The sequence below is a fragment of the Choloepus didactylus genome, chromosome 7 (genome assembly GCF_015220235.1).
Source record: "Choloepus didactylus isolate mChoDid1 chromosome 7, mChoDid1.pri, whole genome shotgun sequence".
NCBI classification, from domain to species: domain Eukaryota; kingdom Metazoa; phylum Chordata; class Mammalia; order Pilosa; family Megalonychidae; genus Choloepus; species Choloepus didactylus.
The window spans coordinates 99,120,698-99,146,983 of NC_051313.1; the positions used below are offsets into that span (position 1 = coordinate 99,120,698).

A 26,286-nucleotide genomic window follows, 5' to 3' on the forward strand; every position below is an offset into this window, starting at 1 on the left:
TGGCTTGGCTTCCTCACAGCACGGTGGCCCCAGGGTGGTTGGATTCTTACATGGTGGCTCAGAGCTCCAAGCATAAGTGTTCCAATGCGCAAGGCAGAACTGCATTGTGCTTTCTGACCCAGACTTGGAAATCCTGCAACATCATTTCTGCAGCATTCTGTGGGTTATGAGTGGGACACAAGCCCACCCATGTTCAGGGGATGGAGACATGTACCCAACCTTTCAATGAGATAACTATAAAAATTATTGTGGTCATTTTAAATTTAAACTGCCATACTGCCCATCTTCACAAATAGGTTTTCTTTAGATACATTAATAGCCTCAAGTCTTATTGAGCTATTTTATCCATTACTTGTTGTTTTCATTTTTTAACTCCAAGGGCAGTCAGTTTCTAGATTTTTGGATTCCCCTCATTTTCAATGCCTTTATGTTCCCCATATCAGGTTTTATGCTGTTTTATCAGCTGTGAAAACTTTACCAGAGAAAGGGCAAACATTTCTTCCATTTTCAAAACAGTTTCCTTTAAGGTATAGAACTTGACAGTTCCATAGCTTTCTGCAGCTAAAGCAGGCATTCTATTGGGCTGCAGAAGTGTATGAATTCAATGTCACTCATAATTTTAAAGATACGTATGAGGTACACTTCAGAAATCTCAGTTGGGCTCCTAGACTCAGATAGTAACATGGCATCAAACTAGAAAAAAATTAATTGCTTTCGTGTTGTTGCTCCCTGCTGATACGATTTATTTTAAATTCTGCTAAATCCAGGGAGAAGGAGTTGTACTCTAATTCAGAAACTAACATATGCTGTTTTGCCCACTTCTCTCACAGATGTTCCAAATTCAAAGAAAAGAATCCTTCTGTGGTCTGGAAAAAATTAAATATTGAAAGATCTATTTTATCTGACTTGGAGGAATTGTGTTACTCCATGTAAATGAATTTTGTGAGCAACTGCAGTTTACCTCCTTTAAAAGTGTTTTAGAAAATGTTTAATTTTTCTAGAATAAAATCTGTCTAAAGTGTGTCACACTTTTCCCTGTTTTCTTAGATGTAGGTGACCAGCTGTCCTGGTTGGTCCTTGTCCCACAAGTTCCTGGTTTTAGCATTGAAAGTTCTGTCACCCTAAGGTTGGTCACCCTACAGGTAGATGTGAACTTGATTTCATGGCTCCCTGGTGACTCCGAGTCATCCAAACCTGAGCTGTGTTGTGTTGTAATCCAGTGTTGCCCTCAGGAATGATTGAGGTATATAGCACTGTTTGCTTCCAGACTAAATGATGCTAGATTTGGTCAGTCAGATCTGCTCTTCTGAGTGAGGAACTACCTCTAGTTCCATGCTACTCCCAAAGTGCATGGGCTTCGTAAGCTATTTCCACCTGTGTCACTCCATGAATCTTGTCAGTTTCCAGGACTCTCTTCAGGATGTTGGCAGCCACCACAGTTTGGCTTCTGGATATGTGGTGTCATTGTTATCAAAACAAACAATTTAATTAGCAAAGCTGATCTAAGACAGAGGCTATAATGACAAATTGCCTTTCTATAATTTTGCTTTGTGGGAAAGGAAATATTTCTGAAGAAACTGTGAAGTAAATATTTCACTCATAGCTTTGATCCTATCATGGAACAGATTTGCTTTCCCTCCAAATTTGAGCCCATGTATCCATTATCCTCAGGAACTCAGTTTAGACAGGAATATGATATTAAACCAGAGAGAATGTAATTGCCTTAGTTTTGTTTCTTCATGGAGAAGGAAGATTAGAGAAACTTGAGGAAATGGAAGGGGGAAGAGTTGGACAAAACTAGAGAGGTGAAAGGTGAATTGCCTGGGGAGGATTTGGACGATAGAGAAAGTATGAGCGGAGTAGCTGGACCATAGCTTCAAGGCTAGTCACACCAGAGGTGTACCCGGAGAAGAAGTGAAGAACTTGCTCCAGAGTGCCTCTTGCCCAATGAAATTCTTACTTAGATGGAAGGACTGTGTTAGTGGTCCCGCTCCTTTGATGACTCACCTTCTATCAGAAATATGCCTACAAGTTGAAGAGGTTATAATAAAACTAGTTTGATGGAAGAAAGAAAAAAAAAATAAAGGAAAAAAAAGAAAAGAAAAGAAGGAAAGGCAAAAATACAGGAGAATTCCTACTTTCCATTTAAAACCTAGTTTTGGCTTTTGCTGCCCTCAGCCACTCCAGTGTGTTTTCCTCAAATAGATTCACAAGGCATTCTTGTCCATTTTGTTGTGTGCCTACCTACATAAGTTCCAGTGCAAAATGTTTTGGGGGGTACAAAGGGATAAAGATAATTCTTGTCCTTAAGGAATTTACCATCTAGTTTTTGTAGAGTTCCTTAGATGGTGCCCTCTTGTCCTTCCTCTTCTTTTTTAGCTTCCCTTGGTTAATATCCATGCTCTGCAAAGCATGTGAAGAATTGCCACCCTTGGAGGCTGCTGCTGGGGCCACTTGTGAGAAGTCCAAAGTCTTTTCTAATGGTGCTTGTTCCAGTTAGCTAATGCTACCATTATGCAAAATGCCAGAAATGGATTGGCTTTTATAAAGAGGGTTTATTTGGTTACAGAGTTACAGTCTGACGGCTGTGAAAATGTCCAAATTAAGGCATCAACACAAGTGTACCTTCACTGAAGGAAGGCCATTGGCATCTGGAAAACCTCTGTTAGCTGGAAAGGTTGTGTCCAGCTCCTCTTTCATCTCCTGTGTGTTCTTCAAAATGTTGTTCTTAGGGTGCTTTGTCCTTTCTTAGCTTCTCCAGAGCAAAGTGTCAGCAAAGTCTGCTTTCAATGGTTGTCCCCAAAATGTCTCTCTTGGCTGTGGCACTGAGCTCCTTCTGCCTGAGCTCTTCTAATGGGCCAGTGATTTAATTAAGACCCACGCTGAATGGGCAGGGCCACACTTCCATGGAAATAATCCACTCAGAGTTACCACCTACAGTTGGGTGGGTCACTTCTCCATGGAAACAACCCAATTCAAAGGCTCCAACCTAATCAAGACTAAATATGCCTGCCCTACAAGATTGAATCAAAGAACATGGCATTTTGGGGGACACAATACATCCAAACTGGCACTGTGTTCTCTTTCAGTGTTCCTGTGATAGTCTGGGTCCTCCAAGAAGCAGATGCTAAGACAGGATTTGATGTGCAAGAATTTTATAAGGAGAAGAAACTATGAGAGACAATGAGAAGGGAGCTGGGGAAGGCCTGGGAGAGCTGCCATACTGATGCAGGTCTGACCCTGAGCGAAGGGGAGGGGGTAGATGCTTCCTAGATGGCCATGTAGTCTAAGGAAGATTCAGTAAGGTTGTCAAGGAGTACTTGAGCCAAAGTTACTGTCAGAGGAGACTGTTTCCTCTTAGTATCCCTGCCATGCTCAGTCCTTGACTGGGAGCAGTCAGTAGGAAGTGTGGCCTTGGCCCAAATATGGCAATGGACTTCAGACTGTTGCAGGGCCCTTGATCAATTATGCTTCCTGTAATTGGAGGTCTGTGAAGTACATTCTCCTGGCCCCCTACAGTTCCCAAAGTTACTAGCTCCCAGGAATTCAGGGTGGTATTGGGATCCAAGAGAATGACCTTCTCCTCATGACCTATCTGGAGTTTGTTTCATAAGCCGCAAGCAAACTCTCATGGAAATAGCTCCTTGTGGAAACGTGTTGTGACAAGAGTTAGGCTTACTGCTAAGATCAACATCTGGGGATGGGCGTGGCTAGCCGCCTTGGAGTGGCAGGGGAACCATGCCCAGTTGCCTGCTGAGAGCATTCATCCATCAGTGGGTCAGAGATCTGAGCTCAGGATTTATTTAGAATTCCTAAGTTCTAAATAAATGGGAAGCGTCTTTGGAGTATGGTTAGGTGGAAAGGGGAGCTTTGTCTAGAGGTTACTGTATTTACTTAGATTTGTATGCATATTGTATATTTGGAGGTTTGCTGGAGGGTGATAGAGCTCACAAAGAAGACCTGAGTCTCCCCAAGCCTCCATTTGGCATAAGCACTGGCTGTTAAAGTTCTGCAACTTCTCCTTTTGGAGCATGAAATGGCTCATTCTATTTCATTTCTTTAATAGAGCTTAGTTACCCACCAGGAAGTTCTTAGATCTCAGGAACCAGAGTACCATGTATCATTTAGGAATTTTTTAGTTAATAGTGGAGAGGTAAATCTCTATAAGAAAATTGGGGTGCTTTTATGATGAGTCCTTGAAAGCTAGGCTGCCAAAATGAATAATAAATATCCATTTTAGTCTATTTACACAGGAATAGATGGGGTTAATTCCCATCTTGCCAAGGAAGGAAGAAATAAAACATTGGTTGAGTCTTCATCAAGAGACTCTATTATAATATATTAAAATGATCTGATTATGTTTCTAATTCCCTGTCAGATTTCAAACACATTGAGGGCAGAAACTGTTGTATTTGAAAAAAAAAAAAAGAAAAACAATTTAGAATTATCTAAGTGATCCCTCAACATAATTTTCTTTATAGAAATAAAATATTACCAATAATACTGAAATTCTATTTTGCTGTCTCCCCCAAACTTGGTCTCTCTCCTCCTCCCCATCACCCATATGCCAGGCACACAGGTGTGGTTCAAGTGATGCTTGGTGACTTGCATTGGTGGGATCCACTGGAAAGTGAGGTTCAGTGGGTAAGCAGGATGGCAGAGCAATTCTCTCTCCTCCTGCCCTAACCTGGCCGGGCACCTGCTCTCTCCATTACAGGCTGCATCGCTATGAAAATCATTTGGCTTGTCTCTAGTTGCCAAGCTGTGGTATACAGACAGAGTGGGTGTGAGTTCCCAAACTTTCTAGAGGTTAGGTTTGCTGCTTTCAAAATAGCTGTGTTGTATTTCTGCAGATTAAATCTGCTCTTACTGGGGATGCTTTCCCAGATCTACTGATGGTCCATTGAGGTGGAGACTCAGGGCTATCAAATTCTGCTGAATGTTTCCTCTCCTGAAAAAAAGGATGAGAAAAAAGATGAAAAGATCTCCCAGTCAGGAACCATGGGATCTGGAGTGATGTGATCAGGAAGCAGCTGATGTAACTTGGAATGCACAGTGGGGCAGGGACAGAGAAGTCAGACGAGGGATATGTAGGAAGGTGGTGTGACCTTCCCAGGTCCCCTGGTTCTCTGATTCTTTATCAGACGAGAATCAAACTGATGATGGAGACCCAGTCTGAGTCCTACGGGAAGGCAGTTGGGTGCAAGTCAAGGACTTCTCTTGGTCACGAAAGCAAGGTCAGGAGGCAAGGAGGACAATGAAACAAAAGGAAGGTAGTCAGCCTTTCTCAGCAAGACTTTGAACAAGTCCTTTCTTTTCTCTCCTTTAGAGTGTATGAGTGTTAACCCATAGAATAGTGTTTATGAGTTGTTCCTCTTGATGAAGAGCCGGGGACTGCTCATGATAGAGGTCAGCCCTCTAATGGCCCTTTCTCATGGGTTCTTTGATTGGTCACTGACTTGACAGAAAATTCTTTCAACCATTGAATTCCTGTTTGTCTCAGTGGGTGGAATTTTACTTAGAATTGTTGTCTGGGGCATATGCAGTAAGTGGAGAAAAATGTAAGACACTTTTTCTTTGGTCGTTAATAAAGGATCCTGAGGGAAAAAGCCTAAGTAGCTTGTGTTAATCATTAAGCTTGCCCTATGGACAGTTCTGAACTTTTACTTTGGCACACATTTGGCTGGGACACAAACAAGTTAGGTGAGTTGCAGTCCAACATGACTGAGTTACCTGCGTGGTAGCTGCAGGCTGGGCTCTAACCAGATAATTTAGCCATCGGTTCTCCGCACAGAGGAACAACCTTACTTTACAGAGCAAGAAAATTTCTCCCTTGAGTCACAAGACAGAAACAGAAAAAGGTACCATCTGATTCTGAAATTCTCTGCTCTGTGTTTTCCAGGTGCTGCTTTTCCTGCCAGTCTTGTGAAAGAAAGGAAATAGGGAATCTCTAATAGCCTCCTGGTGGTTCCGTCTCTCAGTGTCCCAAGGGAGAAGAGGAGAGGGGAAGGAGGAAGAGAGGAAGAGGAGGGTGTGAGGGCAGAGGGAGAAGAGATTGACAAGGAGAAAGAAGACTTTGTCAGATGCACAATTTTGTTCTGTGGTTGAAACATTCTGGTTTAATGAAAAAAAAGGAAACTGAGTTTATCTTTAGGAAGAATTCATGGATTAATCACACTAAGCAAAATTATATTTCTTATTGATTTGATTGCTCTATTCTAGAGGAAAAGGCACAGGTTTGAACTTAAGGTTTTAAGAAAACCGACATCTGAATGTTTATTTCCACTGTTCTAAGCTTGGTTATGACAGATTCATAACAGAGGTTATTATTATTTACTCAGCTTAAACATGCTTAAAATAAGTTGAAGGGGGTGGGTGGGGGAGTGGTGGTGATTTTATTTAAGATTCTTAGATGATTGTTTGCTCCAGAGCTTGGAATGATGACCTTTGAAAACTCTATAGCCGTATCTGTATCACCTTCCTAATTTCCCAAGCTTCAACATAGCAAAGTATAGTATTAAGTAAAAAACAATGACAGCAAATTTTCACTTCGTTTTAAAAATTTTTTTTTAGAGCACAATCTCTATGCTGCTCCGGTCAAAATTGAAAATAATGCCTGAGCAATCCTAGGTGGTTTCCTTTACATGGACAAGATGCCTATCTGGCTGATTTCTCTGATAAGTATTGAAGTAGTACTTTTGGCAGGTGAGTAGGGGATGTGTTTTGAGGGATTATAGATAAGAACCAAATAGTTTACCTTGAGAGCTAGTTTATTGACAATTTATTATTTTGGGAGGAGGTGTTGAAGTATCTTCTTCTGGGTTTAAATTTTCACTGTTTAATAATTTTTTTCCATTTAATAGTTATGAATATATACTTCAATTTTTAATGGCCAGTGGAAATTTTTATAGTCCAGTGCTTTTAGCATTTAACTTTAACATTTCTTTTTTAGGTTATATAATACAATTCTTTTTTAGATTTTATTGCTTTGTCTTCCCAAAGGGAATAGCTTTTCTTGTCTTAGTCATTGATTAATGACTACATTGAAATCTCCTTTTCTAAAATTAAGTCTCCAATTTTCTTTGTAAATTTGGTTATCCTCTGTGTCTATTTATGGCATTTGCTTATGGTCTTCTCTAGGTAGATGTATTTAACATATCTTTGAGGGGTGCGGATAGGCCATTGATGTAAATGGTTCCCCACCCATCCTTGGGTGTGCAGTGTGTTACCTGCCCAATTGTATATGGAAGCCCTGGGATGGCCACAGTTACCATGGCCTTGATTATCCTTTAATGCTCCTAATTTGGAAACTGAAAAGTATTCTGTAGACAACACTTTCCTTGAGTATGACCTCATTGGGAAGCAGACCAATTTTTGCTGGCTTCCTTGAATTGGCTTTACCTTGGCCAAGGTGGGTGCATGTCCAAGAGAATCTTTAAAGATGGAGGGCTGATTAAAGTCATGCTCACTGGTGGTCTTGATGGAAGAACCCAATTTAGCATAGCATATGAGGTCTGTAACTAGTTTCATTTAAGGAAATTCCAGCAATGATCTACTCTTAAGCACCTCTCTGACCAAGCAAGGTAAGAGTAGAGGATGTGAACTGAGATTCCAGAATAGAGGTGGAGTGGTCAACAAATTAGGGAATTTCATATCCACATGGGTTCAAGAAAGGGAGTGATTCTGACCATTCGTTAAGGATGGGGAAACTGGAAAATGATATACTGAACAGAAGAATTGAAATAGGGACCGTTCTAGAAGTCTCTCCTCTTTGGAAAGTGAAAAAAAAAACAAAACAAGAAACTAGTGGTGATTTTAAATAAATATAGCCCTCTGAACAAAGAGTTGAAAGAGAGGAGAGAAGGAAAGGGGCTAATTAGGAACCAGATGCATCCTCGATTGTCCTGGTAAACATTGGTTTTTGGTTGACTAAGATGAGAGGAGCAGTCAAAATTTTCCTTAAAACAGAGAGCCTGAAAGTGTGGACCCCAGATCAGCAGCACCAGCATCAAGTGGAAACTTGTGAGAAATGCAGATGCTCGGGTCTTGGTCCTACTGGATCAGCAGCTCTGGGGGTGGGGCCAGTGGTCTGTGTTTCTACAGTCCCCTGTGGGGATTCTGATATGTTACATTTTGCTTTAAAACACTGGGGGAGCTGGTAGATCAATTCTGACCTTCAAAACCAGTGTTTTTCTCACTTATTTATAGCTCCTGTTCTGAGTTTACGTATTGAACCTGAAGAAGGTAGCCTTGCGGGGGGAACGTGGATCACGGTCATTTTTGATGGTAGGTTTGGATCTCACCAAATGCAAATTTCTAATTTACTGACCCATGATCCTAAAGAATATGAATCCTGGGTATCCTTCTTTGTCTAATTATGACAGGTTTGCAAACTGAGAATCTGGAACACTTGACTGACCGGAGGAGGGGTCTAGGGAGGGCTTGAAGGGAGATGGACTGACTGAGCAACTTCTGTCCTTCCAGATGCTCACTTACTAGTGTTGCAGAACCAGAACACATTGCACCACGATATGTCCCTGTCCACTTCTTCATCCCAAGCTGTAGGAAGGGACTTCTAGGAACACTGGATGAGATGATGTGTGTGAAGTGCACAGTATAAGACTTGACCATGTGCCCCTCAGAATCTTGGTTATCTCCCTTTTAGACAATTCTGTACTTAGGAGCAGCTAAACCATGACCTAGCACACTATCTCTGCCATGGGAAAGCATAACTTTGAGTGTAAAAATGCTTTCCTGGATTTATGTGACTTAATGGAAGAAGTGTATTTATATAGCAGCATTAAGGTCTTTGGAAATAAGTATCAGTTTATTCCTTAGGTGAACTCAGTGGCTCACATTGCCCCCGTGTGGCCAAGGGTTTTATATGATGCTGTGTAGATTACAACTCTGCTCAGCCTGAGAGTTCCTCTTTCCCTTGTGCTTAGGTTTGGAGATGGGTCTCCTTTATCCCAACAATGGCTCTCAGCTGGAGATAAACCTGGTGAACAGGGCAGAGCCTGCACTGTTGAGCATCCCCTGTGATGTATCTCCTGTCTTCTTGGATTTGCCTTTGGTGATGTGCCAGACCAGGTAGGCTTGTCCAAAGAATGGGAAGACCAGACAGAATGAGTGCTTTTTGCATACCTCTTTAGTTCTTGGTGAAAATTGGAGCAACTCGTGCTGTGATTGCAATTATCAGCTATAGCTGAAAAAATTTTCCCTTGTGTATAGTCATCTTAAAAGGTCCATGTCAGACCTCTAGGGCTCCAGGGAAGATGGGAGTATGGGGAAGAATTTTGAGTTATTTATAAGGAGGGGCCGGATTGTTTTTTCTATTTGTTCTTTGTGAGCAGTCTTGTGGTTATTAATATTTCAATAAATGGTGCCTTCTGCCATCCAAAGAACTCATCCTTTGAAACAGGTACAACTATAATGATTCTGCATAAACCCAAACCAGTTGGATAGGAAATTTGGTTTAGTCCTCAGTTTGTTTACTGAGTTTAATATTACCTCTCTTTAGGAAGTACTTGTATAGAATTCTAGGTAATCTACTGTCCTATCAAGTTTTTGTTGGCCTGTGAAGTGTCCACTAGTTCATTCTCTCTTTACTCATGTCTTGGAGAAGTTGCATGAAAGTGGATTGTTGACTGAGAGAAAAAAAATGTAATTTCGTTTTGTTTTCTGTTCCCTTTCTACCAGGAAGACTCTCCTCTTCCATCTCTAGCTACTGAAATTCTCGACAACTAGACTGCAAATACTACTACTTTCTTGAACATCAAACTGAATATAATCTTTCCCTTCTTTGAAAGGGGGTCAAGCAGGGGCTGAAATCGGTCTGTGGTTTCATCAGTTTTAGGAAAGAGCACCTTTTAAAATTCATCCACAAGGCGTATGTGTGCCTGTGCCTGTGAATGTTTGTGTGCATGCACTTTTTTGCACAATTCCTTCTCCTGAAGAGGGCTTCTTTTTGCAGTTTATACCAAGGCACATCACACCATGATATGTCTCTGCCTACTTCTTCATCTCGAGCTGTGGCTCCATGTTTCTCATGGCACTTAGGCCAACTTACCCATTTGTCAGATTCATCCTCATAGGATTAAATACTTCGAGGGCAGGGGATATGTATCACCCACCCTTGTAGTCCTTGTGGTGCTTAGCACAAGGCCTTGCAAATAGCAGAAGCTCAATAGATATCTGGTGGACTAAACTTCCTTATAGTGCTACTATTTATTTTAAAACTGGGTTATGAGGTTTCCTTAGGAATTATGATATATTTGGGAATGTATTTCCTGAAGGACTTTCCATGAAACAGTCAAAGCTCTGAAGATTTGTATATTCCCTATCCTCAGTCCCAACATATTATTGATTTTAAGATGCACTATTGATTTAATATTACCTGTTTAGAGAAAAGAAAAACCCTGCTGTCTTAAAGGCACTCATTGATTAGAAGATGAATATCAAGTTTGATTAACACTCACGTGTGAAGAAAAGTACATTTTATCATGAATGAAATATTTCCATACTTATTGTCAGAATGAAGACATAACTGCTTTCTCCAAAACAACCATGGCAGCTTTAAATCTGTGCTGCCCAATGAAGATACAATGTGAACCACAAATGTGATTTAAAGTTTACTAGTAGACATATTAAAAAGTCAAAGAAATAAGTGAAATTAATTTTAATAGTATATTTTATTTAACCCCAAATATCCAACACATTATCATTTCAACATATAATCAGTATATAACTTACTAGCAAGATATTTGACATCCTTCTTTATGTACCAAGACTTCAAAATCCAGTGTGTATTTTATACTTATAGCAATTTCAATTCTGCCTATGCACATTTCAATGCTCAATAGCCATATGTGGATAGTGACTACCATATTGGATGGTGCAGATTTAAATATATGAAGTCATACTAAAGATTTTGCTGAGAAGATGTGGAGAGGAAGCACTTCTTGAATCCAGTTCCTAATTCATCATATCCTCCCTCTTACAAAAGTCAACATGAATGACAGCCTTGAAGTGGCAAAGGCATGAAAGAAGGAGAGAAGATCCAGGACTTGCTGTCTTGATGCAATATGGGAAGGGTTTATGGGCAGCTGGATAGTTATGACATCAAGACTTTTTTGGCAATAAGTAGTTAAATCAAACCCTATTATGAGAAAGCCTGGGATTCAAGCCCCATTTTGCCCTTAACCTATGGTATTAATATACATAGTCTCTTAATCTATTTGAAATGGCCATATTTTTTAAAAGGAAACTGGGAATAGATTATACAAATCCTTCCAACTCTTAAAATCCTATGTGCCTATGAATCTGAGAAACAGAGGACTTTTTTTTTTTTATTTGAGGATCTTTTAATTAAAAAAAATTAACTTCTTTTCAAAATTTTTAGCCATCTTTTTTGCTGAAGGATCCAGTCTTTAATGTCTCATAATTATGAGCAGATATGTAGGTCCCCTTGGTTGACTCTGTTTCATAAGCTCAGGGAGGATATTTGAAGTGGTCCAATGAAGCTCATTTTGGAAATTCGTGGATTTTGATTCAGGAGGATTTCCACTTTCTGCCTTCAGATCCCTGCTGTCTGAAGCACACAAGGGTGTGTACCACCTGGAAGTGCTTTCTGGGGGACAGGTGGTAAGCAGCCCGAGATTAGAGCCACAAGACAACTGTACTTTCAAGGTGAGTTCCAAGAATGGAGGAGGAAGTTGTGTCTGCCTGGTCTGAGCGTGCACTGGTGCTTTCAACAAGAGTATTATTAATCAGCCAGAGTCTGCCTTGGCAGGGTAAAGAGAAAGGTGTATGGTGACAACAGGGTTTCTTAGATTATACTAATGAAAGATACCCATTGAGTATTTGTGTGCCAAGTCCTGTCTAGGTGCTTCGTGTACATTGCCTAGTTTAATGCTTCAATAATTGTATGGGGTAGTTTTTATTTTTTTATTTTTTTAATAATTCAATTTTATTGAGATATATTCACATACCATACAGTCATACAAAAGGGTAGTTGTTTTTATCCTGCTTTTAAATATGAGCTAGCTGAGGCTCAGGGAGATTAAATAATTTGCTCACGTCATCCAGGCAGTAAATGACAGAACTAAGATGCAAACCTGTGCTGACTCTAACTCCTCACCTAAACTGAGGCCCTAGAGGAGCCTTGGAGATTACCACAGTGGATCAATGTTTCATTTGACAGCCAAGAGTATCCTGAGTCTCAGGATGGTAAAGGGACTCCAGCACCTAACTTTCCTGGTGAAGGCATCCAACTTCCACCTGCCCTTGCTGTTTCCTGGTGTACTTCTGCTGCTCTTTTCAATACTAGACTGAAGGGTCTTTTGCTGGTTGAATTTTCTTTCAAACTCAGAGCAAATAGAAAACAGAGAGAGAGAGAGAGTTTATGAGGCCAATGCTGACTTATTCTAGAACCTGAATGCATATACTCTGACTTACTTTTATGTTTGATTTAGTCTACTGTCCATTTCATATTAGTTTTACATTAATATGGTATCTAATGGAAGAGATCCTAGACTTTACATAAGAGAAACACATTTGGCATTGTTCCTTTTGACAGGGTTGAACCTTACATAGGTTGTCTCCATTTAAAAGCTGTTCTAAAGAGTACAATTTAGTTGTTAATTAGTGCCCCTTTAAAGCAAGACTTCATCCTCTAAATTCATCTCTAATATGTTCCATATTTTATTTAGAAAATTTTGAAATTTGGAATTTGCTGTCAATCCACAGGTAACAACTTGTTTCTCAGTCTAAAAGAAGCTCATTTTCCTGAATGTTGCTTCTGCACATATGCAGCAGAAAGAAAAAGTCATATTTTCTTATTAAGACCTGCACTACCACTTCTACACTGTCTCAGTGAATATAACAGAAAGGAGATGACCAAGCTTGCTCCTTAATCACCATGCTGTTTTGGGTTTTGATGTTCCTTTCATCCCAGATACTAGTATTCTTACTTATTAAAAGATCAATAAGGAAAGAGAACGGAAGGAAGAGAAACACTTCCTAAAATTGGACGTTAAAGAAAATAAGTCCTTCAATGGTTCAACTGTCTTAGTGAGTTGTTGAAAAATCACCGGGGGGTGTAGTTAATGAGAGACATTCCAAGCTAAATAAAACATGTTGTGTGTCTTTGTTTTGGGGACTAGGACAGGGTGAGCCATGAGTATTAAAAATTAATTTCATCTCACCAGTCCACTGCAAAGAAGCTGCTGCAGGCACTGACAAGTTTGAACAACTCATAGAAGGTTTATCAAGCAGCTGTGGCTTTAGCATTCTAACCTGCTGCTTTTCTTCAACCCCATCCCGATGCTGCTGACCTCACTTCAGCTCAAGGATCAGCGTGAGGGAAGCTTGATTTGGAAGCTCATTAATTTTTCACTTTGTCATGTCTCTGGCTTGGTGGGTGACCAGGGGCCTGTTTCTCTTAGAAATACCATGAAATTCCATACTACGTTGTGTCAGCTCAGAGAGAATCACAAGTGAAACCCTTTTTGAGGTTTAACCCTGAGTCTACTCTCACTCTCTGGGACTTGGGTGGAAGTAATGAAAGAGTTGCTATATTCCCTACAATCTTCCAATAGGAGGATTCCAGACTTTCTGAGTGGTGGGTCTTTCCCATGTTACAAGTTGGAAATTGTGAAGAATGTTTCCTTATTTGTTTTGAACTCAGTTCTTCCACTTGTCTCAGTTTCTAGCATTTGTGATTTGGGGGAGTAACCACTGCTCTATTTCAGGAGGTTCCCATGATAAAGTTCCAATTGAAATAACATTGGTATGGAGGATTTCTCAGTGGGAGATGAAGGTCTGGGTGCAGTATGGGGTTGGGGAAAGGGTGGTGGCGGCATGGGATCGTTTGTTGGCAGGTGTGGGTGGAATTGTGTTAATCTTTATCTTTTAGTGAGATGGGAGCCAGCTCCAAATCTGTGAGGTCATGGCATTCTTCTTTTGACCTGCTGATGCACATATTTTCTGTAAACTATTTTCTAACACTTTCTTTTAAAAAAAGAGGAAAAGTAACCTTGATAACAGACTGTTCAACTGCATGGATCAATACCTAATATCTAAACTTGCTTTGTTGAAAAGTCTGTTGACTTTCAATGTCTGATTAAGGCTGTTGATTAACAACAGAGTTATTCTTTGGTGATATTCTCCCTGGGAAGGTGGACTCCTGGGGTGATGGAAGCAGACCAAGCAAAACAATTTGCTGTAATCTGTTTCACAAATGGGAAACATTTGTAGGTTGTGGAGTATGGAGGAAGTCTAGGAATCTAGAAGATGTTGGTAGTGGTTGGAGGGGGTGTTGGGGAATTGGTCTCTTCCTGGGTGAATCACTAGCTCATGGAACAAACCTTGGCCTGGTCAGTCCATCCTTATGCTTCTTCATTCCTCCACACTGACCCTCCCTGTGACTTTCTGAAGAGCAGTGTGCTAATATTAGACTAACACAGATGCCTATAGGTGAGATGGAAATCCTGAGATTGTGTCATTCTCCCCTCGGCTTCCAGGCAGTAGGTCAGTCATCTCAGATGGCACAACTCCATTCAATGTCTTCTATACACCAAACTATGCATAGGGATACAATAGCAATCAATCAGGCAATGTCCCTATAGGTTTTACTGAGCTTATATCTAGCAGTTGATGTGCTTGGGGAGGGAGAGGTGTCACAAATTGATTTGGAGTGCCATGCCTGGGCTTTTGAGGTCCCCACCGCTCCCATTGATGTCATTTTCCTCCTTCTTGAAGTATGGCATTGCTTCCCAGTCCTTGGATCCTTTGAATAGTTTTCTTCCCAATAGGCACCTTCCGTTTCCCCAAGCAACTCACTCATGTGCATACCCAGCTTCCCTTTTGTGTGTTTATTTGTAGCTTGCTGATCCCTATCAAGGTGCTGGCTGATAATAATTTAAGTTTCAATCCTTCCAATTAATTTTTGTCTAGGAAAGTAAAATGCCTTCAGCACTCAAAGATGTCAAGTTACAATAATGGAGTTAAAAGGTTGCTCTTCTAAAGCATGGTGTTTCTTTTTGGTAAAACATGTTCATGGTGGGCAGGTAGAACAGGCTTGCCAAAGTTTGGGGTAATATGGTTCAAGATAGAGAGCTCTAAGACTATCAAGTTCCCTTTACCTCATTTATGGAAGAAATATAGTAACACCTGTCATCTCTGCTTCACAGAAGTATTATGAGAATAAAAAGAAATAGATGCCAGGGTGATTTGAGGAAACCTACCTATTAACTACCTTTGACTAATGTGTAATGAGGAATTACTTGTATCTCTGGTGTTTGTGGCTGTGATATTTTAATGAAAATGTCACTTGCAATAATGCTTTTTTTAAATAGTTTTCCAGGGAACAGACACCCATTGTTTACCAAGTTAATCCGCCAAGTGGAGTTCCAGGTAAGAGATATTCTATCAAAATAAAATAATTAAGAGTCCCTTTGCTAAAACTTTTTGCAAACTCTTCTGACCAGGTGGTGGTCTCTTAGAAATGGGGAAATTTAGTTTCTTTTCTTATGCTGTTTTGAACCTATGGTTCATTTTTAACCAGTTTGATTTCACTTCTGGGCACTTTTGCTCTATTACTTCACTGATAACAAAAGTATTCTGAATATGAAAAGAAAAAGGCCAGCAAAATCAAACCAAGAGATACAGGAGAATGAGGAAATAGAAAACATCACCATTCTTAATGTTATAACCATCCTTATTATAACAAACTTTTATTGACACTTACTGAGGGCGAGTTTCTGTTTTAAGCCCTTGGCATGTATTATTCTTATAGCCTGCACAGAAATTTGATGATGTAGGAACTATTATTGTTCCCATTTTGCAGATGAGAAAATGAGCCTAAAGTTATACAGCTAATTGTTACAGCTGAGATTTGAGCCCAGACAGAATCCAGAATGAGCCTATATATCCACCATTTCGTTCTGGGTTGGGTAGTGTTGGATACCTGATACTCATCCAGGAGGTTTATTTCTGAGTTAGAAAGCACACAGATATGTAGAGATGAGGAGGACAGAAGAGAAGAAGAAAGAGAAAGCTGGGGGGATTTACAAAAAAAGAGGAAGAGATAGCAACTAAAAGAGAGAATCTGTAATTGCAAATTCTGCCTTAAAGCTAAATAGTGATCATAGCTCTGAATGGATGTAATTTGCTGTTTAATTCTTGGCAAATTCCTATGCCTGTTCAGACAGGACTCCAGAATGGCCTAAATGTGAGAACACATGGTGCTAAATTTTTATACGTAGTTGTGTTTAAATGCACAAATGTGGTCTAGTTGTTTTGAATGGATTGCCTGGTTAAGAATATCAAAATGAATATGAGTTTTTTCAAAAGTATTTGTATAAATTTTGTATGTGTACAGACACAGGTTATTTATATATTTATTTAAATTATATTCTGAAGAATATTAATTTGGCATTATTTTATTAGTGTAAGTTATTCATAAATCTGTTCCTTCTTGTTTGAATAATCATGACATGATAGTATTTTATTAAAAAGAGATGTGGAACCTACAACTTCTCTAATTAAAAAAAAAAGTTAAAAAAAGAGAGACATGGTCTTTGAAAATCACCTGCAGATGTTTAGGTCCTTACTGCTGTGTTGTTCGACTTCTCCTGTTTAGATGGTAAAAGTCTTGTTAGGGTGAGAGATGAGGAAGAAGCCAGACTTTAGAGGAACCAAATGGGATATCAGCTGGCACCCAGATCTGTCAAACCTGTTCCTGTTTCTTCCACCAAGTTTGATTTCTGCATATTGTCTCCTCACTTTCTTGGGGAACAGTTGGTGGCTGGCCCTGCTGGAGTGGTCCTGCCAGGCAGGATCCACATGGCTGCATCCATGCAATCACTTTCCAGATGATTACTCTCATTTCATTTGGGAAGCCAGCCCAGAGTTAGCAGCCAAGGAGATGAGGGAAGTGGTGGAGATAGGAGAGATGAGGTTTTAGGAGCAGTTGAATTCCTCTATGTGGTTAATTGTCCTCCTCTGTGATGCACAATCCCAGGGTACCATAGTCTGGTTTAGCCATTAGTCAACTTCTGTAAGATCCCCTTTATTTAGAAACAAAATAAAAAGTCACAGGATCTCCTAATTTCTATAAACTGTTATTAGTTTTTAAAATTGTGACCATCAATGCTATAAATCATGCCCAACAAAGCTAAGAAATTGATAAAGCATCTCTGCTAAAATTGATGAGAATTATTCTGCCTGTTGTTAGCAAGAGCAGAGAACTTCAGACTCCAGGTTTTCACAAACACTATGGCCTTGGTCTAAGTCATTAGGTTCCCTCTTTTTCTACCCATCCACCTGTAAAGTGGCTGTAATACTACCCCAAAGGTTCCCATTGTTTTGGTGCAAGGCTTCCAAAGAACACAGATGAAAGCCAGTTGCTATTAATCAAATACAAATGCAACGTGAAAGGAACAGATTATTAGTAACGTACTTTGGTGGCCCTTCAGTGTCCATGAGGAGACTCAAAGTCCTCTGAGTTCAGTGACCTTAAGAGCCTCATATGTACTCTCACCTTTAAACATTGTTTGTGATGCTAGAAGATTCAACACAGATGATTAAATTCCTTGATTATTTGGAAGGCACATGACTCCAGGTTGTGGGTTTGTATAGTGTACTTTAACTGCGTCACCTTGCTATGGTAAGTTTGCTTAAAACTTTTGTTTTGTGCAGTTCCACAGAAGTGAGTTTAGGGGTTTTTCAAATGTGGAAGAAGTCAGCTCATGTAATATTTGGTAGGAGGCCCCCCAACGCCTAAGAGCAGTGGAGGCAGGGGGTGGTTCTGAGGGTGCACCTATTGAAAGGGGATGGCTGATGCCTGCACCCCCATTCTTGTGAACTCAAAATAGAGGAGTATTAAGGAGAAGTTGCTGCCCAATGGGAATCCCTGCAAGTCACAGAGAGGCCCAGGAGAAGTCATCCATTTATCAGAGAGTAAGGTAGATATTGACTATTGGGGGAGGCCCAATGTGCTCTTTCTTAAACATGAACCTAACACAGAGTGAGTGCTCAGGAAATATTTGTTGAATGAATGAGATGTGCCAATTGTCCACTCTTCAACCTATGACTATTTTGTGCCCTTCCTCCTTAGGATCTGTCCCCTTGGGTCTTCCATGACATTTATCTTTTGTTCTTTGAGATATGGAAGAGTTTAGGCCCCGGAATACCCATCAGGATCATGTGATATGAGCCTCTTCATATCAGAACCATGAGAGTAGACCAGGGCAGTGTGTGGAAACCAACCCCTCTCTCCAGGAAGCCACACACTTCATAGGACTGTGAGGAAGACCCATTATTCCTTCTGTGCTCCATCTAGAGATGATTAAGTCTGTGATCAAAATAGCTGGCTATTTTAGCCTTTCTAATGTATAATATTGAGCAATGAATCATACCACTGACCTTACTTGCTATATAGAAAAGCATTTATTTTCTGGGTGGTGACTAGTTTGGTCATATTGGATAGATATACCCAGTTTATGCTATGTTATACATTTAGAGTTTGAGCTAAGTACATACAATTAAAAAAAATCTTCTTAAAACAGGAGAACTAATACATGTGTATGGCCAGATTATTACTGGAAGATTGGAAACCTTTGATATTGATGCCATGTATATTGATAGGTAAGTGTGTGTGTGTGTGTGTGTGTGTGTGTGTGTGTGTGTGTGTGTTTTGCTTTCAACTAGTTTCAAATCTGTTGCATTGCTTCCTGGGACCAGCTTCCCTGATGGCAATAAATTGTTAGCAGTCGGCACAGAATTGCCTTTCCTCTTTGCAGTTTACGGTCCCTGGTACACTGGGTTTCTGCAGACTTTGTTAATGTAATTGTGACTCATTGATTTATTTGCTGGTCACTCTGGGCTCAGTATGAACTGTACTGTAATTGCATCTGTGGATTTTACCTTTCTGTTCTTACCCCTTCCTACATTGTTTCCCAAGCTCAACTAAATCCTTTACAGAATGGTACATGAACCTGAACTCCATCTTAACTTCCTTGTTTGGTTGTTATTAGTTTGTGCATTTAGAAATTCTATTAGTGTGATCAGGAAAAAACTGGAAGCAAGTACTGAAGCTATTGAGTTTTTAATGTTTTCTGGGGCTGATGAGGATGTCAACATGATTTTCTTCAATGGAGACTTATTACGTGGAAAGTGGTACTATTAAATCATCAATGGCTAGGGAGAGAAGAGAACAAGTCAAAAAGTGTCCAAGTTATAGTGTTTGTGAGAAGCTCTAAGCAACTGTGATTATTCCATAATTTAGCAATTATAGTGAAGACTTAAAAGGTAGAAGAACATAATCTTACTGTATGCTCAGCTCAGTAGATTCTGTATACTGGGTCTAGTTTTTCGTTTACCCTTGAAAGGGTGGGGACATCCTCCAACTCTGTTCTGCTCCATCTCTCTGACTCGGTCCCATTTTGAAGAAAATATGATTTGGCTATTCTTAGGATCTGTATTTCTGATGTTGTCATCTTGTCTTGAAAGAAAATTGCTCTTCCTGTGGGAGACAGAAGCCCTAAATACATCTTTGACAATATGGCATTCATTACTCAGTCCCATGGGACACAGCCTTTGAAGGGGATACAAAAGCTTGGTGTGGACCCAGTATAGCCAGTGTGGAGATGATGAAGATTTTTTGGGAAAGGGAAATTCTCCCTCTGCAAAGCATGGGCCAGGATAGTGTTAAAGTGTTGGACAGCCCTCTTCTCAGCCCGAGAATGTGGTTCTACGTCTCCTTGGGGATTGCCTTCTGCTACCTGAAATAATGCCCCATAAATTCATTGGAGAATGTGCATCACAATGTTTCCTCTGAGTTTTGTCATAAATGTTTACAGGAGCCTTTCACTATCATCTCATGTCTTTTCTTTCTACTTTTTACCTAGCCCGTTGATCCTGGAAGCTCAAGGAGACAAATGGGTCACTCCTTGTTCTCTTGTAAATAGACAAACCGGAAGCTGGTGAGTGTTTCTTTTCTTTGCTTTGCTTTTAAGTTCTTCCACATGGGTGTAACACACACATACACATATACAGACACATATTTATTTTTTAATAGAAATCACCCGTAACTGTTGACTGCCTTGTATTTAAACTTACTGGAAAAGACTCAGGAGTTGATTCAAATGCAAATTGAAGTGAACTAAAACCTCTGTTGAAAACAAATAGCAAATACTTATTAAGTGCTTGCTATAGGCCAAGCCCCACTCTAACACTTTACAAATATAAAATCGTTTGTCTCTAATAACTTTGCAAGGACATATGATTATTAGTCCCACTTGACAGGTGAGAAATCTGAGGCATACAGAGAGTTTAAGTAACTTGCCCAAAGTCTCAGAGAGCAAATGGCAGAATTGGGATTTCAGCTCTGGTAGACCTGACCTGCCCCTATAATTCATGTTCTTAACTACTATACTGTACTGTAATGACTAAGCGAAGGGAGAAAAAACAAATGAAAATTAAAAAACTGAGTGTATGCTCACAGTTCAGATAACCAGCATTTTGTTGGATTTTCACTTCTTTCTGTACTGAATGAATTGACCTTCTACCGAGGCCATCAGAAGAATTATACCCTATAATGTGGTTTCTTTCTGGGGTCTTCAGTTTGTTTGCTTAGGATTTACCTTTCCTGGGTTCACAATTGATAACAGTCTTTTGTTTTGTTTTTATTCTATGAGGGTTTTGCTACACTTGTCATAAGGCAATACAATAGATTTTGAAAAGGAAGGACTGAATGGAGATTAGGACTAAGTCATATTTTGTCTCTAACACTGGGTTTGACTAGTAGCATATAGGGTGATGACAACTCTAGTTAGTACTGATCCTAAGCGTTTGCCCAGTGAGCTCATTATACCTTCAGTAGCTACAAAATTTTTTCTGACTGATTTGTATTTTATCTTATTAATTTCATTTTATTTTACTTTACTGTCCTGGCTAAAGAGTCTGGACTTTAGAACTGTGTTGTCTTGTAAGTCTTACTCAGTTTTTTGGTTCTTTTCTTAGCTATCCTGTCCAGGAGTACCAAGGTCTTGGGACTCTTCAGTGCCGTGTGGAAGGCAACTACATCGGTCTGTTCAAGAAGGAACATTTTAAAGTCTTGTCCATTTATTCCTCTGAATCTGGAAAGAAACAATTTCAGGAATTGGTTCTCATGAGGATGATAAAAATAACTACCGTTTTTTTTTGACATTTAATAAAATATTTATTTCTTAAACTCCATATTGACAAAAATAGAAATCATTTTCTAGAAATGAACAATTTAGGATTCAGTGCAAATTCCTTAGAAAAATTTTCTTGAATCAGAAAGGCAAGTCTTCTTGTTTTCAAATATGACTTCTTCTAGAAAACTCTAGAATGTGTTCTTCCTTCCATGTCTCTGGGGGTGGTTTTCCCAAGATAAATATCCTCAGTTTTTCATATGAGAACAGTAATCCGTCTAGGGGAGTCAGTTACCTACTTCTGTACAAATAAGGTATTTGAATTTTCCAATAACCAAAGTCTCAAAGAAAAAGGAGAAAATTTTCTGAGGTAATCAAATAAAGTGTCTACCTCCCACCCCACTTCAGCTGAAAAAATAAAAGTTAAGCAAATCCTTGTGGAACTGAGAGTGATTTGGATGGCAAATAGCTTTAGCAGTATACTCACTGAGACTTTGGCTATTGATAAACGAATCCTAAGCCACAGGAGATTTGTTCATTACTTATTTATACAATAATTCACTATGCTAAAAAACAGACAACATATCTGAGAAAAGTCACAAAACAGCATTTCTCATTCCAATAGCAATGAGTTAATGACCCAACTTGTTTAGACTGAATTAAAAAATGTAAAATTTTTACATGATGGAAAATTGTTACAATCATGAACCACTCCTTCCATTTATGAAATGCATATCAGAATAGTTTGATTTTTAAAGAATATTCAAATTTAAGAATTTGTCCTTCTGTTTTGTAAATGTGTGTTTTTTTGAAGTTATGGTTTATAGTAATGAAGTGAAATGATGTGCATATAAACTAAAAATATAATAATGTAATTGAAATATGAAACAATATTTTGAGAAAAAACAAGTGAACACGATTCACAATTAGGTATGAAATAAGAGTAGTTCTTGTCTGCAAATTCCAGATAGTCAGTGATATTTATGTTTTCTTAAAGAATCATATAACATGGTAGATACATTCTTAGCCTGGGATATAGAACTGCTTTGGCTTACATCCTCCCATTCACTAGTTATGTGGTCTTTGGCAAGTTACTTATCCTCCATCATGCTTTGATTTTTCAACTGTAAAATTCTTCAACTTTTAAAAAAAAAAGGAATATTTACTCATAGCATTGCTGTAATTACATGAATTAATAAATGTAAAGGGTATAGAACAATGCTCAGCATTTAGTAAACACAATAAAAAAAGAGGTAGGATTCCTTAATTTTGGAGTTTCAGTACTGAGCTAATTCTGATCTGGATTTTAGTTCTGCTGTGGCTATTTTAGTTTTTTGAAAGCCTTGTTCTATAAACCTAAACTCAATTATTATCTCAACTTGTATTTGCACTTCCCTGATGGGAAAAAATGCTCCAGTGTTAAGTGTATGACTTCTGGAGTCAGAACATCAGGATACAAATCCCAGTTCTGCCAACTTTTTTACAATCTTGGAAAAGTTTCCTAGATCTAATGTTCCTGAGTTTCCGCATCTGAGAAGCTGGGAGAAGAGTAGTATATATTGTATAGATTTGCTGTGAGAATTGAGTTTATAAATCACATAAAAAAATTTTTATGCTTAGTAAATAGCATGTAACTACTAAATGCTCTTCTTCCTTTTTAAAAAATTGTTTTATTCCTACATATGTTTTTAAGTTTCTGTCTCATAGACAACATGTCTTGTGCATCTTACTGAAGGAGAGCAAGTTATTGAAAAACAGTTTCAGGAATTAGTTCTCATTTCTATATGATGAAAATAATTACCATTTGTTGAAGAGTCCCTGAAAAAACCTATGCAAAGCAGCTTATATATAAATTAATTTGATTCTCACAATAAGCCTGTGAAGTAGGTGAAATTATTTTCATTTTATAGGTGAGAAAATTGAAGCTAGTAATTGGTGGATCAGGATTTAAATCAAGTTCAATCTAATGCCAAGCCTGGGTTCTTAACCACTATCCTCTAGAATGTTTGTCCTTTTATTGTTGGAAGTCAACCTTGCTGATGGTGATAAGCGTGGGAGGTGTTTATTTTGGGCACCATTAGGGAAGTTATGGATTCAGATAGTGACTTGATGATATCTGGAGCCCTTGGGTTTATGGTAGGAGAGATCTGGCCCAGCAATTCATGCAGATCCCTCTATTAATGCCTGTTTCTTCTTGTTACAGGTTCCCAGAATGTTAGCTTCTCAGTGTTTAACAAAGGAAAGTAAGTAACTGGGAGGAGGTGAATTTGTTTTCACCTTATATTGTCTCTCTAATCTTGCTTCCTTTCTTTAACTGTTTATTATGGAAAATTTTAAATGTACACAAACAGAATAGTATAATAAAACTCCCTGTACCTGCTTGATTTCTTTTACCTGGATGAATGTAATTGTTTTCTATGCATTCATCTATAGTCCATGTAAATATGTCAACCTGGTAATGGTACAGAATTTTGGGAATGACCTCTTAGAGGATCCCATAATACTCTATATTTAGAAGTGCCATATGTATCTCAGTGGAATATAGTTCCATGAAAAGCACTGTACTCTTCCAGGAAATGCTGTCTTCAAGATGGAAATGGTCCAAATGTCATAAAGCTTTGGCGAAGTAAATTAGAATTCTGGATTTCTGTAGACCTTATCTCTTGTTCTGCCACTACAAAATGTGCTAAGAATTTTCCTTAAAAGTGCATTGTCTAGCTGATATTAATTTCATATTGATGGTAGTGTTATACTTACTACCTATAGCTATACAGCCCAAGGGATGGAGACTCTCTCTCATTTTGGAAGGAGTAAAAGAATGTCTATTGCATGTCCATTATGGGTTAAGCCCAGTACTATGCCTTTTCACATTCGTCATTCCATCTAATGCTTGTCACGCCCTGTAAAGTATTATTATTGTTCCCTTAACAATAATTTTACAGATCATAAAACAAACTTTGCCCCAGTGGTATTGGCTTCTAATCATTGGAGAGAGCTGGTATCCAAAATATTCTTAAGGTCACTAGCAGTTAGTCCATGATCTTCCTTTTAAGCAGTCAAAAATTAAAAAAATTCAATCCCAGAGTAGATGCTGCTGTTTTCACCCAAAACCAACTTTGTCTTTTTTTGAAGGTCAGTAATACATAAGGATGCCTGGCTGATCAGTGCCAAACAGGACCTTTTCCTGTACCAGACATACTCAGGTACTACTTCCCTTCATACTGTACTTATTCCCCATCCCGCTTCCCTCTTGTCTCACCCAGTGTCCAACTCTTCCTTCCAGCCATTTCCCCATGACACCTGAGGCACTCACTCACTGTCCCTACAAACATGAATGGCCCTTTGGTTTTGCGTGACAGTGAGTTGCTTATATGAGTGTCCGCTTTAGTTACAGAATTAAAAGAGCCTTAATCATAGACTTCTACACAGTTTATTGATACAGCCTGAATGAAATAAAGAGGAGCCATGCCTTGTTCTATGTTCCAAAAACTAAAAGAAAAGCAGCGGCACTTAAAAATCTGAAAGCACATTTTTGCAGTTATTCTTACACTTCACCTCTGAGCATTCATTCTACAATTTGTAACTTGCTCTTATATTGCCATCTGGTCAGTAAACCTTCATGCTTAAAGTCTAATGCTGAAAATAAAAAACTTGCATGAAATCATGAACTTGATTCAGTAGTTCAAAGTTGGCTACTAAAGAATAGTACTTAGATTCTAGGGCTAATTAGGATCACAAAGCTGCTGAAGAAGTGTCTGTATTACCATGTTCAGATTTCAGAAGCACCAGAGTCTACCTTTGCCAAAAATGCAGGAAACTTACTAGGTCTCAGGGCATGTGCCATTCACCCTCTAAAACAGCCTAGTCCTGCAACAGTTGAATTTTGGGCCTTGCCTTTATTTTTAACAGTCTGTTTTGGGGTTAGTTTGATGACACACTTAAGGTGGTGGTGTTAGTAACAGCAGCAAGAAGGAGGATTTCAGGCCCTTGTGGAGTATTTTACATACAGTCTCAATATTTAATTAATTGAACTATGAGGAAAGTAATGCTAGCCCCATTTCACAGATGAGAACTGACTCAGAGAGGCAAAGCAAGTTGCCCAAAGGTCCTAGTGCCAGAACTTGTAGCTCTAATTCAAATCTAGTGCATCTAACCAATGTCCTGTGTGAAGTGTTCCCTTCACCCCACCTCCCAAGATGCTTTGCGAGTCTGCCCATCAATACTGAACCTCAGTGTGCCAGATTGGATAACGGTTGTCTTGATCATATGCTATTTTATTTTTCTGGGGCCAGTGTCTTCTTGGGTTGATGACTCACAGATCGGAACATTTTCCTAGCAGAGGAGGCAGCTCTCTATGGAAAGAGGATGTGGACAACTGCCACTAGCCTTAGGCTGAGCTCCTTGAAGGCCAGCATTCAATTACTAGTTGAATGAGCTTGGTTTTAAATACCTATAAACTGGACAAAGTGGAGTCTGTCCTTCTATTTCCAAGGGTTGTTGAAAGATATAAATGAACAAAAAAGAATTTTGGGATTCCAAGATTTCCCTCTTTCCGTCACCTCCACATCTGTCGCCAATTTCTGCCAATTTTACCTCCCATACCTTTTTAAAATGTGATGTGTCCACTGTATCTCCATAGCCACAGCCTTAATTTAGGCTCCATTGTCTCTTGCCTGGCCCCATCCTGCATTAGTGGTTCCTTCTGATCCCAGCTCTACATAGCTGTCTCCACTCTGCATTGAACACACATTTGATGCCCTTGTCTGCTTCTCCAGCTCCACCTCTCTCTTATATTCCAGCAACATTCACATGCACTGTACAATTTCTCCGCTTCACACTCAGTCTGTTGCTCACGTTCAATGCCTCTGTCCTCTCTTTCCTCCTTTTATGTGGCCAGTTCCTAATCATCCTTTAAGATTTAATTCAGATGCCATCTCTAGAAGGTTTTCTTCTACCTCACCATATGCCTACCCCACTCCTAAACCTTCTCTCTCTACTTTCCCTAACCTGCGATATAATTATATTTTTCTGTACCAGCTTTTCCTTACTAGACTGATCTCCTTGAGGAAATAAAGGGGATATTTTGCATTCATCTGTATATCCCTGG

At 39.3% G+C, this 26,286-nt stretch overlaps 1 protein-coding gene across 8 annotated transcripts in view; it reads left to right on the forward strand.

Annotated features, from left to right (window-relative positions):
• Positions 1–5,691: 5,691 nt before the first annotated feature.
• Positions 5,692–26,286, forward strand: part of PKHD1 (PKHD1 ciliary IPT domain containing fibrocystin/polyductin) — a 473,530-nt gene continuing 452,935 nt past the window's right edge. For 6 of the 8 annotated variants that reach the window (XR_005217861.1, XM_037842911.1, XM_037842917.1 and 3 more), the window contains exons 1-11: positions 5,692–5,861; positions 6,574–6,705; positions 8,209–8,286; positions 8,946–9,090; positions 11,580–11,688; positions 15,357–15,414; positions 18,570–18,648; positions 19,911–19,985; positions 21,025–21,089; positions 23,383–23,422; positions 24,312–24,382. Coding sequence is in view for 7 of the 8 variants with exons in the window: in XM_037842911.1 (XP_037698839.1) it covers positions 6,645–6,705; positions 8,209–8,286; positions 8,946–9,090; positions 11,580–11,688; positions 15,357–15,414; positions 18,570–18,648; positions 19,911–19,985; positions 21,025–21,089; positions 23,383–23,422; positions 24,312–24,382 (781 nt within the window). In the remaining variant the exon portion in view is untranslated. Of the gene's footprint in view, positions 5,862–6,177; positions 6,323–6,573; positions 6,706–8,208; positions 8,287–8,945; positions 9,091–11,554; positions 11,689–15,356; positions 15,415–18,569; positions 18,649–19,910; positions 19,986–21,024; positions 21,090–23,382; positions 23,423–24,311; positions 24,383–26,286 lie in introns of those variants that run through there. The other 2 variants (XM_037842918.1, XM_037842912.1) reach the window with 2 other exon arrangements.